Source organism: Leuciscus leuciscus, assembly GCF_965113295.1.
Source record: "Leuciscus leuciscus genome assembly, chromosome: 14".
Classification (NCBI taxonomy): domain Eukaryota; kingdom Metazoa; phylum Chordata; class Actinopteri; order Cypriniformes; family Leuciscidae; genus Leuciscus; species Leuciscus leuciscus.
Window position 1 is genome coordinate 12,800,734 of NC_138738.1, and position 19,576 is coordinate 12,820,309.

The 19,576-nt window shown below is 36.6% G+C and overlaps 1 protein-coding gene across 1 annotated transcript in view; it reads right to left on the reverse strand.

The window, feature by feature from the left end:
• oca2 (oculocutaneous albinism II) overlaps window positions 1-19,576 on the reverse strand; it is a 97,385-nt gene that overhangs the window by 58,467 nt on the left and 19,342 nt on the right. The window contains exons 5-14 of the mRNA XM_082137239.1: window positions 18,978-19,035; window positions 18,772-18,844; window positions 18,068-18,228; window positions 17,175-17,257; window positions 16,712-16,865; window positions 12,316-12,387; window positions 11,397-11,462; window positions 10,222-10,278; window positions 7,588-7,712; window positions 5,620-5,758 (exon numbers count right to left, since the gene is read on the reverse strand). Coding sequence (XP_081993365.1) covers window positions 5,620-5,758; window positions 7,588-7,712; window positions 10,222-10,278; window positions 11,397-11,462; window positions 12,316-12,387; window positions 16,712-16,865; window positions 17,175-17,257; window positions 18,068-18,228; window positions 18,772-18,844; window positions 18,978-19,035 — 988 coding nt within the window. The remainder of the gene's footprint in view (window positions 1-5,619; window positions 5,759-7,587; window positions 7,713-10,221; window positions 10,279-11,396; window positions 11,463-12,315; window positions 12,388-16,711; window positions 16,866-17,174; window positions 17,258-18,067; window positions 18,229-18,771; window positions 18,845-18,977; window positions 19,036-19,576) is intronic.

The window sequence follows — 19,576 nt, forward strand, 5'->3', positions numbered from 1 at the left end:
CAATCTTACCAACACCAAACTTTTGAAAGGTAGTGTACAGTATATATGTTGCATGACATCCCTTTTCCAGATGTTACTGGTCATATATACTGGTCTTAAAACATTATATGTCTTTTGTAAGTCAAGGTGTTTTATAACATCTTTTGAGGTTGATTAGTAAAGCACATTTCTAGCACTGTGCTTTTTATTAAGCTATATGGCACCATGTCATCCATCTATTTGTTAGGCAGAGCTTCGATTCAGATTACTGAGGCTCTAAAGATGCTGAGGCTGATTGGAGCTTAATAAACGGATTAAGTGACTCCTGGAGAACGTGATGGCTTCACTAGACTCAAATAAAATCCACGTCTATACACAAGCATACAGACATGAGCCAAAAAAAATGCACACCCTCATTCATTTACATAATATACTGCAGAGAACAACAGTATACACAGCATGTTCAAAGCTATTCAAATTCACAAGAACAAAACAAAAGCATAAAATAAAATGATGTGATGTGATACCTCAAGATACTACGTGTCAGGTACAGTAAAAAGAACATTCGAAAAAAAAAAAAAGCTTTAAAGAACTTTTAATCTTAAACATAGGATCAATAAACTACATTACACTAGCTCACCCACATACACTAAAAGCACCTGTTTGCACGAGCTTAAATATATTTTTGGATCATACAGTCACTCCACAGAGAGCCTAGTTTCATCGACTCCTACCTCGATTGCATCAGGAACTCGTGTCCTCAGACACACACACACATGTGAAACCCAGAAAAGTGTTTCATAATGCAGGGAATCTCTCTTAGTAATGCCATAAAAGTGTTTTTGATTGACATGTAAGACCCAGCTAAATAGGTACCAAATCAATGCACAAAGCAATCAACAGATAAGAAAACAGCATGTATTGAATTGTGTGTGTGTGTGTGTGTGTGTGTGTGTGTGTGTGTGTGTGTGTGTGTGTGTGTGTGTGTGTGTGTGTGTGTGTGTGTGTGTGTGTGTGTGTGTGTGTGTGTGTGTGTGTGTGTGTGTGTGTGTGTGTGTGTGTGTGTTTTTGCACATGAAGTTGTATCTCCATTCATCATCTGCATGTTGTCAACACAAACAGAAGCCCTCTCAAATATAAACAAATCTGGCCCATGTAACACAGAGATAACACAAACCACTGCATCCATGTCAATAATTACAGCAGATGCAATCTCTCCCTACCGAACAGAATGGATGAACCTGTCCAGCACTACACACGTATATCATCACAGCCCTCCTCTGTGCATCTGCTACAGGAGTATATTCATCACCGAACGTCGTGACAGAAACCCAAAATGATGTTTAGAAAGTATAGGAAATTTAGAGCAGGGGGCTTCAGTGCATTTCATGGGTTCTGCCCTCCAGAGATTTAGGCCTGTCAGAAATGTAAGTTTATGGCTATTGGGTTTTTTAGAAACTTCCCACTGTCAATTGCAGCCCAGCAGGAAATGACCTTGATGTGGAAAATGTAACTTGAGCATTAATACCGCTGCATCATCCAGTACAACAGCCAGTTTGACAAGGCAAGGACAATGTTTCTACTGAGCCACAAATTAACTCAAACCCCACAGCGATTTCAGCTCTGAAAGCTAGCTGATGAAACAACAATTTAAACCAGGCACCCTTCTGTCGCTGATGGAAGAGTGTGAGGAATAACTAAATTTAAAACTGTGATGGCAAATATTGAACTTCTCATGAAATATTTAAAGACACCCTCATTGATGGCTTTTAATGGATTTAATGACCTTTCTTAATTCTTACTAAGAGTCCGTTAACACTTTACAATAAGGTTCAGTTTGTTAATGTTAGTTCAATGTATTGGGTATTGCCTAACAATGAATGAACAATACTTTTACAGCATTTGTTAGCCTAGGTTAATGTTAATTTCTGCATATACTTATACAAATTTAACATCTGAACTTCATTAGCTAACATTAGTTAATAAACAAACATGAATGAACAGTGAACATTAACTAGATTAATAAATGCTCTATAAAACTGTTATCTAAAGCTTCCATCCACTTTTGACACTGCTCTGTTATCGACAAAGTGAAAATGTTCATTGTTTTTTTTTGTTTTTTTTATCAGCCTTTACCGATAAAATTTCAATACATTTTGTGTATATCACAAATTATGTATTTTTCACATCCCATGTTTCCTCAACTGGAGTAATGAGACAACTGAAAATGGTCAGCTTACTGCTTACTATTCATTATCATTATCATTTATTATGATTAAATTAGGAAATATCAGAAAACGACAACAAAATGTCAAGCCAGTTGCAGTTTGATGTGGCCAAAAAAACAGGGATTAAATACTAAATGTTTTTCATTTCATTTTGTTCGAGCAAATATGGTCAATATTAGTTTAAGAGAGGTCTCCTTTCCAAAAGGTGCCTTCTAACAAGTAATTGTTTGAAGACAATCGAATACGACAGCGTGTTCCAGGTCCTGCCAGGTCCTGCAACTTCGCACAGCCATGTAAGAGGAGTGGACCAACATTCCCCTCGCCACAATCAACAACCTTTTTTTTCTCTTTTTTCGGGGGATCCCCCACGGACTGATTGGACTGTCTATATCTTATCAAGAAAGACAGTACCATCCTATCCTGATCCTAATGGAAATTGGAATGCAACACTACGAATGCAACAGTCCACGAGCGTTCATTTGGTTTAGGTGAAAATGAGCCCCAAACAATTTGTAATCTTTTGCTTTGACTTCTTTTGGGGCGCTCAAGCCTAAACAGAGCGTTCAGACCAGGCGAAAACCCATTATTCACAGCTGTCATGGAAGCAGGGCAATATAACATATTAGAAAAGTCCTCTCTTTACCTTTGCATGACCCTTCAAGCCACCCTTGAGATTCTCTTTAAAACACACTTAAAACGTGAAGAAGCACTCAATTAAAATAGGTAATTGTATGTGCTTCACACACTAATTCATCCATCTCTATCAAAAATTCTGATGGGGTTGGAAATCAATTTCACTGACAAGATGTTTATATGGCATAAAAATGTATGGCTCCAAATAGACTGAGGTTTTTTAGTTGTTCTTTTGGCGTGTAGCCTTTTAAATAGACTGTCAGAAAAAGATGGATCTCCTATACTTTTATAGCCACCCTCTTTCCGCTCGCTTTCTCTTTTGCACTGATACACACACACACACACACACACACACACGGTTTTGTGTCTTGCTAGTGTGTGACAGAAAGAGCTGCAGGGAAGAGTGGCTCCAAAGAGAGCATCTTTAATCAGCATCTGGCGCTGGAGATGAAAGAGCTCTATCTTGTCCTCTGTGTCTCATTCTGGGCTTTAGCTGGACACTAACACTTACTTACTAACACACACTTTGGGCCTCATTTACAAATCAAACGCAAGACAGAAAACTGGGAGTACGGTCGTTTTCACGTAAAACTTTTTTCATTCTTCTTCTATTCTGAATACAGTTCAATTTAAAGGATTTGTTGTGGAGTGAGGGAAACTAAAATAGCCTATAGTGTTTATAATGTTTGTAAATGTATCGTTTTATTTACCGGTTTTTAATGAACAATAATTGTTTGCAACTACGAGGTTAACAGGTGTTTTTGGAGTAAGATCAATTTCACTTTCATGAGATACTTCCTCTTCTTGGCCGGGATACGTTTCTCCATGTCGCAAATCGTACAGGAGCAAGGCTTCTGAACCGTGAATCTTTAGGGGCGTGATATTTAAATGATGATTGTTTACAGCCACCACATTTATCAACGTACCATCATTCGTACAATGGGATTGGCAGCATACGAATGTTTTATGAATCATACGTGAACCCTGTCGTAAGATGATTTCTGCACACTATACACTAACACATTCACATATACTAGCACACATGGCTTTTAAACCTTTTTGTTCTAAGAGGTTACTGTGAATGAAGATGGTTTCTAGGGTGTTTTGGGTAGTTGCTTACAGGCAATGTCAAGTCTCTATGATGTTCTATTCCCTTGATCTATTTTCAGTGCAATTTCAATGCAAATCTATGGGAATTTCTTTGTCTGTTTTATTGTAAATCACCAGGTCTGATTAGAAAAGCAATAGCGCACTTCAACAAGCTGCATGATTTAGGCCAGGAGTATACTTTATGTAAATGTTAGGCCAAAGCATTGCAAGAGCACAGATTGAACATATTTAATGTGCTTTCGTGCATGCGCTATGGTGAAAACAATAAATCTCACGGGATGATAGAGCTAGCTTCAAATGTCTTTGCTATTAAATCTGATTTGTTATTATTCAGGTAAACATACTTATGAGATCTATCTTGCTCAGCAACATTCTTACAAACTGTCCCTCCGTCAATGCAGTGGATGATCTAAAAGGGCTATCTACAGCTATCTGTAGAAGCAGACAATTTATGCTAATGCCAACTTGCGGCAATACCGAGAATGCAACGCACACTTGAGTTGTGTTATAAAATGCACTCAAAGGGTTAGTCATTTGAACTGCATTCAAATCCATAATCCTAAATAAGAGCAATAAAATAACACACCCAACTACAAAAACACAAACTGGCAGACACTCAAGTAAGGTCAAACAAACAGACAGAATAAACTCCAAGACATACTGTGTATATTTAGTCATCTCACCAATGAGGTCAAGCATTGATCTCTGTCTAAATGTGAACATGAAAATTTCAATCACAACCACAAACCTGAGTCACACTTTTCCATCTCTTCCATTGAAGTGAATAATAAATCACAAAATGTCCCCTCACCTTTTCAATCAAACCAATATTACACAAGGCTCAATGAACACAGAACCACACAAGACTCTCTGCTTTGAGGTTACATCATAAACCTAGAGATTATTCAGCCTGCCCGTGATTGGCGTGATAGCCTTATCCAATTGGCAGGATGGAACTTTAAATTGTGTTTTCCTGTGAGTGAGGGTTTGATGGAAAGAGTTTGATCATAGACTCTGAGGTTGTGTAACGATGAAAGAAAGTCTTTGTGCTGCTGTCCTGTGATTGAGTTAGGAAAGTACACGTCGATGTTGCAGACCAAATTTTTGTAATCACACACATCCATCACCTAGGCATTGCTTCATTGTACTTCAATTGCTTTAAGTAGCCTAAAAAATGTACAGTGTTACTCGTAGCCTATGAGTAACAAGTCTATTGCAGCCAAACATCTCGCATACCCCCAGTCGGAAATCGTTGGTCTCAAGAGTTTGTACACAATGACTGTTACATGTTTGCGGTTTTGCTTTTACTGAAGCAAAAAAGATTTCAACTCTGCTGAGAGAAAGAGAGAGAGAAAATTTGGCAGAGTGTGACTGAAGCTGGCAAGAAGTATTCCTACATAATTAATAGTAGAGGTGTAAGACAGGATGCCATGGTGTTTTAGACTTGAGTGGATAGTGACAGGGTGTTTTGGCACAAGGCTATCATTCTATGCCAGAAAAATGCTTGGTCACAAATGTGCCTGTGTGTTTTGTTTATTTGTTCAGTCATGTATAATTTGCCCAATAAGTTACCAGAGACACTCTCAACAGGCCCACGACAGCAACACAATATCCTTTCAACCGTGAATGACCCAGCAACAAACGGGAATGGTGAAAAGTAATTACATACTTTTTTACGCAGATCCTGGTTGGATACGATGATGACATTCGGGGGATCTCCAACAGCAGTGGCAGCTCCACCGATGTTGGTGAAGATTACCTCAGCAATCAGGACATGCCTAGGGTCCAGATTAAGCACCTCACATAATCTAGAGTACATAAAGGCATCACAAAACCTGATTAGCACTGATGATCCTGGAACATCAATGCAATAATTTTTTTTCATCTATCATACTTTCACAATTTGTGCAATAAAACATGCAAAACAATCCCACAGACTTATTGAATATAATAGAGACTTGATGATGGGATCGATTGATTTGGGTCTGTAGCAACCAACCAGAACACCATAGCAACAGACTAAAAAAAAACACACAGATCAACTAAGCAATCGCATAGCAACACCATGGCAAACATCACAATGTCCTAGCATCGTGACCAAAAGAACACAGGCTCATAGGTTTTACTTCTTCCATATTTGTAATTGTACCATAACGTATGGAGAGGGGAGGGCCTGATTCATCATCATCAAAAGCTTGAGCTGAGGTGCACAAAATTCAAGTTTAGTTATTAACACTGAATTTCAAAGCAAATCTTAAGATAAGCAAATCTGTTTCCCTGCTAAATTGGCATGAAAAAAATACTTGCACAAGCAAATTGCCTGTTAACAAAAAGCTGAACTCTGTAATTTATCAAATTCGTTTTTTTAACGAGTATGCGTGTGTCCTGTGTTTCTAAACCCTAAAGCCCTGAAGGTGTTTGAAGATGCAATTGGTGATGCATAATCAAAAAAAAAGGAGTCATTTCTCACAAGCAATGTCATGAAAACGCTGAGGCAGCGCATAACATTTTAATGGCTGGGTGAAATATAGATTTATTTTATTCTACCAGACTAGGGATTTTTAAGGTCCACATAAGATGATAAGAATTTGACGGATGAAATTTGCAGAGGGATGAAAAATACAAAAATATCCAATAAGTATCCTTGCTCCAAAAAAAAACTTGGTTTACTAGTCTTTTTTTTTTTCAGCAGAGATGGGACATGAAACCATTTTACACAGTGCCTAATTGATTCATATCACGTCCTCTGAAGGAAAAGGGTGTCCTACATGACGCTAAGTAAATAACGCTGTACATCAGGATATAAAACATATATAAGACTCGGGAACACAAATATAATGTGCACAGGCACCGATGAATCACACTGAGAGACGATGTGTAACGGTGAAAAGAAGGAAGGTGAAAATAAGCTCAAATGGAGGTGGGAAGTTTATAGCATGGAGACATGACTCTTTATATCCTCATATAATACTAAGCAGACTGACAAAGAAATTATTGTCTAGAAAAAAAGCCAAGGCCTTCTGGGATTTTTCTTTTTTTTAGCAGTAGTTCAGCTGAACAGACTTCTTTTAAAGGAATGTTCCAGCATCAATTCAAATGTAACTCTATTGACAGCATCTGTGGCATGCTGTCAATAACCAAGAAAATCATTTGAATTCGTTACTCAGCTTTTTTAAATAAAAGTCATGTGTACAGCAAAGCACTGAAAGTCAATGGGGCCAGGCATTCTGGAGGTTTTCCGAAGTCTAACAAAACATTCAAATACAATGTTTTGTTAGACTTCGGGAAACCTCCAGAATTGCAATTGTGTGCAATTGCTTGCCATACAGACTTACTGTAATCATATTGTAAGCACATTACTAAACCGGATTTTAAAAAAAGAAGTCAAAAGAGAAATGGTGGTGGCGCAATGGATAAGACACATGCCTTTGGTGTGAGAGACCCGGGTTCGAATCCACTGTGAGACACCAATGTGTCCCTGAGCAAGACACTTAACCCCTAGTTGCTCCAGAGGTGTGCGACCTCTGACATATATAGCAATTGTAAGTCGCTTTGGATAAAAAGCGTCAGCTAAATGAATAAATGTAAATGTAAATAAAAGAGGAAGAGAGATTGTTTTAGGAAGAGCAACCATTACCTGATTGTAACAGGGGTGAAGAGCATCATAGTTGTCACATTATCAAGAAAGGCTGACAGAACGGCCGCAATTAGACAGAGAATGATAATCATGGGCCACACTCTTCCTCGTGATAACTGATACGCCTGTGTGGAGACAAAGAACACTGTTGGGAATACCTTAAAGATTGGTTTACAAAGTTAGATCTTTTCTTATTATTTTACATTAATGAAAACTAACTGGGTCAGAAATAAAGTAAGTGAAAAATTGCTTGCCTTTGTTTATGAACATTAACAAAATCATGTTTTCCAAAAATCCTCCAGTGGGAAGGAAAGACAAATTTAACAGCGTCTCAAAGACAGAGAATGAAATAAGGTCCTCTGAGGGGGTCTCAGAACACAATGTTCAAAAGTGAACTTTAATGAGTAATTCACTCTAAAAACTGACAATGATCCATAGTGTGTTTGCTCATTCAAGCTTTAGCATTAAAAGAATGTTCAAGTCTGAAAAGAAAAGAATAATAAGAATTAAAAAAAAAAAGACCTGCACTTTAAGAGCCTGTCACTATGGAGACATTATCAGGCTGTCTGGAATCATTCTAATCAAGTGGTAACACCGGGGGATTGTAACCCACCTGTGATGTCACCACTTCCTGACTCAAAACAATGGTAACTGACAAAAAAAAAAAAAAAAGAAGCTGTGTTCGAAATCGCCCCCTATTCACTATTCTCTACATTACTCCACTAATATAGTCCACTTGAAAGAGTGAATGAAAATAAGTCTGCCGAAAGGGTTGTAACTATTGCATAGTTTGTGCTTTGTCATTTTTCTGTCAATTTTAATCATTTGAAATGTAGCAAACTGGCAGCAATTTAATAATCAATTAATGTATGATATTACGCTTTAGCCACTTTGGACCAGGGGTTTGTAAAATGGATGGATGGATGATTCAGCTGTGGGCGCCATCTTTTGGTCAGACGCGGGAATTCATTCAACGCGCGACTCTCACAGAGCATTATGGGTATTCTCTAGCCGTTGAGCATACATTGGTTGTACGCTCGTTATTGTGGTGCATTGTGGGATTGAATGAGTGCACTCGATAATGTTCACTATGGTTTCGGACACCACTACAAATGGCTGTCCCCTCAAATAGTGTCCTATTTAATGGTATGGGGGGCGATTTCGGACACAGCCAAAGAGTAACACAGCCACATATGACTACACATGCTAATAGAAGAAGTGTGAGATGGTGTTCAATCAAGAGGGTTGTTTCTATGGCAATGTTTTAATTTGTGGGACATGCCCTTGTCCAGAACCCTGTTAATATTGATGAATGGGATGAGAGGACATAAGCGTGTGTCCACATAATGTCCACAACACATCTATAACGTTACAACAGGGCTTTTACCGCAGTCCAGAGAATTCCTGAAAATAAGGGATGATATATCCATCCAATGAAGCTCCTCGTAAGATTTATTTTTAGGCTTTCATTACTTCTAACCCATTATCTTCACGCTTTATAAACATTTGCATCATTTGACAAAGATTTGTTCCATCTGATTTCTTTTCGCATCTCTATTGGGGCTTGATTATTCACCCATAAATTTCATATACAGTATAAAGCATTTGTGGGGTTCTCATCACTTTGCTTGAGAGTGAATGATAGGGATTTTCAGGCCAGCTGCTTCTTTACTTTGCCTTAAAGCTAACTGGGTAAAGTAGCATGATGTGATTACATTGACTAAAACAAAAACGGATATCTATAATGTGAAATAAAATCATATCAGACACCAGACCACTTGCAGCAGACCCTTTTTGTTGCTGACTAACTGTTAGTAGTTATTTTGGTAACACTTTACCATAAGGTCTCATTTGTTAACATTAGTTCTATCATGACAACTCTCTGGAAATTGGTATGGTAATAGAGATTGGCATGGTAATAGTTATGGCAATGTTAATGTATTTGGTCTTGGCGGAATAGATCTGCTATGCTGCTGCTGCTGCAGAGCAAGTACAGAGACTCGCTACTGTGAATACATTCAGAGATATTGCTGTGAGCATGTAAGACATGCTGCTAATGCTGCACATGTAACATACAAGAATTTACCCCGTAGCAGATCTATACAGATGGCGCTGGGGAAGGGGAAGGGTTCTGAGTTTCATGCCAGAACTATGTAATTAATGTATTAACTGACATGAACTAACAATGAGCAATACATTTGTTACGGTATTTACTAATCTTTTTTAATGTTAGTTAATAAAAAATACAGTAGTTCATTGTTTGTTCATGTTAGTTCACAGTGCATTAACTAATGTTAACAAATGCTGAAATTAACATTAACTGAGATTCATAGATTCTGTAGAAGTATTGTTCATTGTTAGTTCGTGCTAACTAAACTAGTTGTCTAATGTTAACTAATGAAACCTTATTATATAATGTAACGGTTATTTGTATCTGTACGTATGTACTGTAATTTACATAAATGTTATAAAATATAATATATAATATTAGATTTAAGGTGGGTGGAATAGATTGGGTGGCCTAATTTTACAGAGAATATGAGGACATAACCAAGAAATTGTACCTTGCTTAAGCAGACGTCTGCAAAACAAATCACAAACAAGCATTTGCAACATTAGATTGAGAAAACTCACCTTGACTGCACAGTAATCAAAGAAACCAGTCTCGGAGAATATAGCCACCAGTATCATCTGAAAGTAAATAGTAAGGGTTATGAGACTTGAACATTTCATGCTTTCTATTTTTAGTGCTTACTGCCACATGTGTTGCTATAAAATCACATTATATCTCAAATACCACACGCACGGTCTCTCACTCAATTTCATGCCACATATATCCTTCTCTGATTTTTTTTTTTTTTTTTTTTTTGGGCGTCTCAGATACAGAAACAGACATCCTTCAAAAATAGAAAATCAATAAAGAGAAACATTAATATTTCTGAGTTTATTAAAGCTCACGTTTCATAGCCAGTCTTTAAAATTGACAGATGCTGTGATTCATTTTCTATCATCAGTCTCTGATTTTCTTTTATGCCTTTCCTCACATACTCCTACATGTAGTCTTTTGGATGAGGGCTGATTGAACGTATTTGTTTCCATGGAGACAGCAGCTGAACAAACAGAGATCTTGAAAAGGGTGGCACTTTAGCAATAATATTAGAGGCTGTGTGTTTTTAATGTGTATTCGTATTTTTTGGGTCACATTTTGTTGCACTACCATGTAAAATATGGACTAATGTCATATGCAGACAAACAGCCATACAACAAACATTTCACATGTTCTAAAATCAACGTTGTGCTCTGCTGCTGCAAAGTAAGCACAATGAAAAGAAACACCATACCAACACTTGGACCCCTAAAGAATTCTTTCTAAAAGAAGCTCTAGGTTAACAGCACATTAAAGAAAGGTGCCCCACTAAGTGCCTGTCAGATTGAGCAGCTTGAGAAGCTGATATGGGTTCAGGTTAGGGGTTGGATTAGGGGCTTGTCAGCCTGTCAAGCACTTAGCAGGACATCTTTCCAGGTTCTAATGCTGTGGGGTAACCCTTTGAGGTATCATTCATGTTCATAGCAGAAACGGTGCACAAATTTACATGCCGAACTTCAATGCATGTTTGATTAACAACAGTAATAGTGATAAAATAGCAAGCACCATTAATAAATAAATTTGACCTTTTTACTTTTTTTCATTTGAAAAAGCCCTTCTGTGACTTTATATTTAATACATTCTGTCGGAACCCTCCTACTCAGGATGATTGAGTAAAAAAGCTGCAAGAGAGCTCCTATTGACCTGTTAGAATTAGACTTACCATTCCAAACAGAAAGGCAAGTGTCTCATAGTCAATCCATTCCACAACTGTCATCAGACTCGGCCTCTACAGTAAAGAGACAATGGAATGAATACAAAGGAGCATTTTAACATTCCAGACTTACAGTGAATTGTTGAAATAATTGCTTCAATTACGATAAAAAAATATTGTTGCAAGTAGCTATCACAACTTAAAATTTTGCATTAGAATGACTTTTCCGAATTTAACTTGCGATAACACAAATATTCAAGTTGACTAAACTTAAAATTTTAAGGCAGCACAGACACTTTTTTAAGTTGAAACAACAATGCACATATATGTATGTATATATATTTACTATATATGATATTTTAACTTAAAAATGTACGTGTTTGTACTGCCTTCAAAGTTTATGTTTAGTCAACTTAAACTGTGAAGTTGTACAAATTTTTTATTTTAAAACATTTTGCAGTGGACTACATACTGTATTCTGATGATTACTGGTGTATTTACCAACCCACCAAGTTTAAAGTTCATAGTAAAAAAAAAGACATTTGAGACTACAGAGCTCTGGGTCTTTTTAAAGGGCACTCCAAACGGACAGAAGTGCACCGAGTAATTTCACTTGCTTTCAAATAACGCACTTATCTCCAATTTCTGGAATAACTAACTACAAACTAATTTGTAGATCTGCAGAGAGAAAGTCAAGATTTAAATTATTCACAATCTTACGCTTCACAATAGAATAAATCAGTGCAATTACCGATATACCATTTATGTGAAATGGCCCAGTCTGATTTACTTCATTGGGTAAATGTAGATCATCTGTCTGTCTGTCTGTCTGTCTGTCTGTCTGTCTGTCTGTCTGTCCAACTCTTAACACATTGTAAACAATCTTCATCAGAATGGAATAAATAACATTCTCTAAAACCAAACTTACATCTCCAATGAAAGCCAGCGCTGTCAGAGCGGCCAGGGATCCTAACATTGCAGCCAGAGTGCGGTGGACAATCTGGGAACACGGAACACGGAAAACAAAACAAAATAAATAAATAAATAAATAAGGTGGGGGGGGGATCAGCACGGTAATTTTTTATTTTTTTTGCTATATTGGTCATATACTAATAGCCACAATGTACCACAAAATAGATTTGTGCTAGCCTAATGCTAGATGCTATGCACAATGCTAGAGTGTTGCTTTTAAGCATGTTATGCATGTTGTTTTTAAGCATGTTATGGTTGCTCGGATGTTCAAAGATTTCACCTCAAAGTCTCTCAATTATGTTCTCCTTCAATATAAGCTGTTTTCTTGCAGTGTTATCACCCACCAGGCAAAAATCATGCCTGATTGCTTAGGAAAGTAATAGCACAACTCATCTAAACAAGCTGCATGATATGAGGTATCATTCTCACCCATAGCACAAAATAGTAGTACTTGAGATCAGGGGTTTGTTCAAATCCCTAACCCTCCACATCAGCAACCGTAATAACGATGCCTGCCTTGGCAAACACTATTAAATATGTAATACACAAGACTTTGGACAGCCAAACAAATTTGCTGATTCAAAATGCCAAATAACCCTCTTCCCCACACTTCATTTATGTTCTTTTGCTGTTTGATCCACCTCATTTCTTACATTAAATGCATTCTGACCCTGTTGTGCACTCTTATAATCAAACGATAAATTCCGATCCACAACGATATGTGTCAGGCGACAGCATCTTCTGATTTTCTGCTCTTCAATCACCCTCTGGACTAAAAGCGCCACCTTAAAGTGCAGCGTCAGATATCAGCATCTGCTTTCTTGGTGAGAGCACTTGACTGGGACACCTGAATCAACCTTTGTCTGATGCACCTCTTTCGCTGTCATGTGGCAAGATGGAGCAGTCATTACAAGACTGTGTAATCAGCTAGAGGAGCGAAAGAAGGACGATGAGTTCATAACGTGCAGGCTAACAGCTAATGACTCCAGTCTCGAAGGAGCAAGTAATCTGTGTCAGTCCGACAACTTCCCAGAGGGGGAGGAACACTTGGTGCAATGTTGTGATTGTAAGTCTAAAACCGGTCATTAAGATAAATTGTTGAACACTGCTTTCTGAGCAGAATTAATCAGCAACATGGATATGTATTGTGTTGCTTTGCATAAGAAAGTATCCTCTGAGACTAATGCTTCTCTGTTTTGTGATTTAAACCAATTACTCTTAATTACAGGCCAAGAAACAGTTTATGGCTAAATTAAATGTCAAAATGTGCCTGTGTGAGATGTAATGTTAGTTTTATACCCAAAGCCCCCCATTTACTGAGAAACTGCTGCTCTAGTGTAATTTAGGAATAATCTATCAGCCATTATTAAAATGTTTACAAGATATCTGGAATAAGATTGTAAAAATACATTATTCATGAATCTTTTAAGGCATATTAATATTTATAAGCACATTATACTATTATATATCTCTGATTTCAGGTTTTGCCCTCTCTTGGGGCAAATGAGTTTTAGCTATCAGAGCTGCTGATGAAACTCACCATCTGAGCCCTTTTAATCAAAGTAGTTTTCAGAGTGCTGATCCTAGATCAGTTCTGAGGATTATCAAAAAGCTGCTGTGCAATGCAGATAGGAAGAAAAGGCCCGGGTCAATACAACAAATGCTTCCTTATTTACAATGGGGTCCTAAAGTCTGAGAACACAGACGTCTGTGGAATCTCTAATGCAAATCAAATCTATACTAACTTGGAAATAACAAAGTTTTAGAGTAAAAAAAAAGAAAAAAGAAAAAGAACTCTTATGACATAAAATGAACAATATGTACGATTCTGCATTAATACTTCATCACTAATCAAATTCAAAAATTTGTGACACTGGCCATGTCAACTCCATTGAAACATAAGACTCTGAAACTTCCACTGAAACAGAAGATCTCAAATCATGCCTTATAAGTATAACACAATCATTAAGTTGTACAAAAATTATAATATAATATAATATAATATAGTATAATATAATATAATATAATATAATATAATATAATATAATAAAATTATATTATATTATATTATATTATATTATATTATATTATATTATATTATATTATATTATATTATATTAAATAATATAATAATTGTCACAATCCCAGTCTTGTGGTCCCTTGTTGTGTATAGGACTTTTATGTTGAACTGTTACATCCATGTAGGAACAAGACTCCACACGAAACACTGGGGTATAAATACACAAAGGCTAATGAGGTACAGGTGTAGGTGATTAGTAGTCATGGAAACAAATTAGGGTAACTATGAAAACAAACAAGGTAGACAATGCAACAAGTGAAAACAGGAACTAAACACAGGAAGTTAACATGGAAACAATAGGAACAGAAAATGAACTTCAACATAAAAATCCTTTACACAACAAGGGACCACAAGACTTGGATAGTGACAATAATACAGTATAATAATATAATATAATATAATATAATATAATATAATATAATATAATATAATATAATATAATATAATATAATATAATATAATATAATATAATGCAGTCTTCAACAATGTGATTATCTATTGAACTTCACCTGTAATCTGTTCTCAAAGACGTTCTAATTGGGATGAGGTTTTGGTAAATTCCTCATGAAAAAAAAATCAAAGAGGTAATGTTACCCAAAGTAACCCTGTTTTAAAAGCACAATAAATAAAAGTATGATGACTCACCTAAACAGCATACAATTCATTAGTTTCATTTTAAAAGCAATATTTTCTTAGCACCTTGATGACTGGGTAGCCATATTTATGAAGCATTAGTATTAACGTAGTGTTTCGGTAAAAGCGGAAACATGGGCCCCCAACGTCTCCATTAGCACTCTCACAAAGGCCTAATTAAACTCTTCGACACACAGCATGTTGTCCCTCCTGAAGAAATAAATGTAATTAAGAAGGGAGGTCCCCTCTGCCCTCATGTCCCCCTGGAGCCACACTAAAACAGAGCTTTCTCACAAACTCTAAAAAGTGTGCACTACTGGGAGAAGAGGAAGTTAAAAATGTGGAGGAGTGTTTTGCTGTGAGGCTTTGTAATAATATATATCCCTTAAGAGCCGTTCACACAAAAAAAGATATATAGTGACCAAAAAAAAAAGGAAATTATTCATTTTAAATGAGAGCTGGCCATTTCAGGCATCCTGAGTGAAAGAGACCAGAAAATTGAGTTCTACTACTACAATAATAAGGTCCAAAAGAGACAGCTAGTGAAAATGCTTCTATTTTATACAATTTTATAACGAATACAATTTTCAGCATTTGAGTGAATGCCAGAATGTCCTAGTATTCATTATGTCTCTCTGATTGACAGCAGCACTCAAGCTGTATGAACTCCACAAGTTTGTGTAAAACTGGATGATCCATGTTATCAGACTGATTTGAAGTACGCATTTTTGTGCTTCAATGGAAGCAAGGGACATCTGACATTTTCGACAAAGGAAATGAACTGAATTGCTTATTTGGTTATTTACAACATGTTCCTGGACCAACATCTTTGTTTGTCCTGGAACAACGTTCCAATCAACCAATCAGATTTGAGGGACAAGTTTACAGTTTATGTCAAGATTAGGCTTGCAACCAGGGCTAGGTGCTTATACATCAGTGTTATTCACATATTATTTCCCTCTGATTTTAGGTATAAGTTATCATTTTCGGACAAGAATGTTGTTCCAGGATCAACAAAACATGTTGATTCAGGATCATGTCTTACTTGACCAATTAGTGACCTAAAAATAATGCAGAATTCTCTACTTTTCCCCACTTTAAAATGTTACAAAAGCTTAAAACTGTATTCTTTTTTAAGTTAAAATAAAAAATAAAAATTGGTTTCTGACATTTGGACCACTTTAATTTGATGTTGCAATAAAATATGAGCAGCAAAATCAACTTTTCGATTCATAATTCCGTTTCAGATATTCCAAAAATCCAACATGTGGAATCAGTTTGTGTGGGCCAGTATAAACCTCTTCCTGTTAACTTAAGTAGATCCCAGTGACCTCTAGTGCTCAACAGCGGTACAAATAAAAACGTGAGTTTATGAATAGCCACTGCTATTTCAGTACAGTGCTGGATCTGAAGGCACAACTTTTACCCACTGTGACATCTACTTTTCCTGAGAAGTTACAAAAGACTACAGATATGTATATAAAAATCTCAGTCGACTCTGCACAGAGTCAATGTGGCTAAACAGCCGAGATGAGCTTGTTTAAGGGGATGAAATATGGGATGAGTCACGAAAGACCATTGAATGGATTATCTTGCAGTGTGAAAAATAATGTCTTCACGCCGATTCCACATATTTTACCTCAAAGATGATGAGCACATAGACTCCTGCCAGGATCAATCCAGCGATAAGCACCTGTGTTTCCACGGTTACATAGAGCGACTGGTGAGTCATGGACAGAGGGACCACCTGACTGTCTAACAGAAAGGCCTGCACACTGATCAGAATAGGAGCGCTTGAGGGAAGAGAAAGACAGATTACAGATGTGGAGATAGATTAAAGCACATTCCATGACAGGAACTACCGCAAAACCCACATTATCACATGATCACATTAACTGAACAATAAGCACAATTTAAAATCTGATTAACTTAAAATCTAAAATCTAGCAGTTGTATGACAAGATAATTCTACATTTTCAATATCCAGCAGATGCAATAATGTGCATTGTATAACATGAAATGTCTTTGCATTTGGTCCTGGATTTTCCAGTTTATTAGTGGAATTGTCCAGATCTTATGTGATGGGGAATGTGTAATCGTACCTGCTAACCATTTCAAATGTCCTTGTTCTCAGAATTTGGTCACTTCGTTGGGAATGCAATGGTATAGTCCAGTTATACAGCACCTGTTGGAAAAATCTTACCGTTTATAATGTGAATGTTTAGGCTATTAGGCTAAAGACTATTTGAGAGAAGAAAACATTTGAAAATAGAAAATACTGAAGAAAATATTTCACATAAAGCATCCTCCAAAAGTATTTGGATACTATTAAATGACACCTTAAAATGTATAAATGCCTCTACATGAAAATAATAATATAACAATATTATATATACACAATATTATATTATTATATATTAATTATTAATATTATTATATTATATTTCTATTCATTAAAGAATCCTGAATTTTTTTTTTTTTTTAAGTTGATAATGATATAAAATGTTCATAGAGCACAAAATTATGTTAGTATTGAAGTATATATATGTATATTAGAATGATTCTGAAGGATCATGTTACACTTAGACTGAAGTAATGGCTGCTGAAATTCAGCTATGTCATCACAGGAATAAATTACATTTTAAAACACAATAAAATTTTGTTAAAAACTTTAAAATGTATTACATTTTTTACAGTTTTTTCTTGTATTTTTTATCAAATCAATGCTGCCTTGATGAGCATAAGAGACTTATTTCAAAAACATTAAAAAATCCAAACTTTGTATGGGTTTCAATTGATTAAACAATAGATAAATTGCTCAAAATTAAGAAAGACTTTTGACACTGTCTGGTTGCCATACATTGTGGAATGTGCCTATAGTAACCACAGGTGCAAATCATCCCACTGGGTCTTTAACTATTTTAATATGACTTTATTCTGCTGGTAGGATAAATCGCCTAATTGTTCCTGTCGGCTGTGTTGAAACAACTCTAACCTGCTGAGCTCTTCTCCGGCGAGGCCCTGCCTCTTCAGTCTGCTCCACTTGGATCAGAATATACTCCTGGGCCTCTTGTACTGCCTCTATCTCTCCCAAAAACGGACCACCAACCTGCAGCTTCAGCAGGGAGCTATCACGAAAATCAGTAAGATTCATGGCTACAGTGATCAGTTAGGTTAAGGAAAACTTCCATGGACTAGGGATATAAATGAAAATACACAACACAAAATATCCATCAAGCGTAAACCTGAGTGTTTTGGAAGAGCATCGCAAACAGATGTCAGCTGGCCATCGTTTCATTTCGGACAGACAATCCCCTCCCACCAGCAGAAGGTACTTTGCAGCACTTCAGTGCATTGTTCACTCTTCTCATTCATCTCTACAGCTCTGCAGGACTCACAGATTGCCACAAGTATCAGGCAGATCTGTTGTTATGCACAAAGTCATAGGCAAGACTGTTACCATGACACAGGCCGCTGTAAATAGCAGATGGTGAGATTGTCACAGAGACGGAAATGAATTAGAACAGCCCTTCAGTGCAATCTCCGAACCAAATATAAAATCCCTGCAGGGTCTGAGGAGTTAGCGCAGTGGCACGCATCATCACAATATTTGACTTGTGCATTAATGATTCTTATTTATCAAGTCAAAGCAAACCCATACAATGCAGATTCTCTAAAGTACACAAATGGCGAGGATACAGAAGCTCTCAGTAGATGAGACTGCCAGCATCCTCCAGGGGCTCTCCCTGTCAGGATACATGCTGAAAAACAGCTGATGATTCAAATAAATATAGTTATTGTCACAAAGACAGACAAATAAAATTGAGATAAGCAAGTAATAGAATCATAAGTGCAAATTATTCTACAGAAGAATAGAAAACGTTGATTAGGTCTGTATAACTTACTGAACAGAGAACAACAATGATGAAGATGGTGAAGACTGTTGCTGTCCTTAAGCAATATCTGTAAAAGCAAATGTAGGCATTTGTTATGACATCTACTTTGCAACAGAAACACAGTTAATGTCCCAGACAGTTGTTTTCAGAGGGGATTTTGAATTAAAATGCTACAGTAAAGATCTTTGCACAACCATTTCATATTTTCTGCCTTGTCATTTCCAGCTTCGTTAACTTTGTTTAACTTTAGTTAGTTTGGGGTCTGTAAGATTTTTAAATGTTTTTGAAAAAAGTGTCCTATGCTCACAAATGCTGCATTTATTTGATTTAGAAAAAATTTACTATTTTCAATTAATATGTTTTAAAATTTAATTTATGCCTGTGATGGGAAAGCAGAATTTTTAGCATTTCTCCAGTATTTAGGGTCACATGATCCTTCAGAAATCATTGTAAAATGCTGATTTGGTCCTTAAAAGCCAATTCACACCGCACAGACAGGCACGTTTGTTGGGTTTTGTTGGATCAGTGTGTTGTTACCCCTTTTGGCGTCTGTTGGCGTTGGTCAGAGTTTGTTTTCACCCAACTGACCATGTTCAATCAGTGTTTGT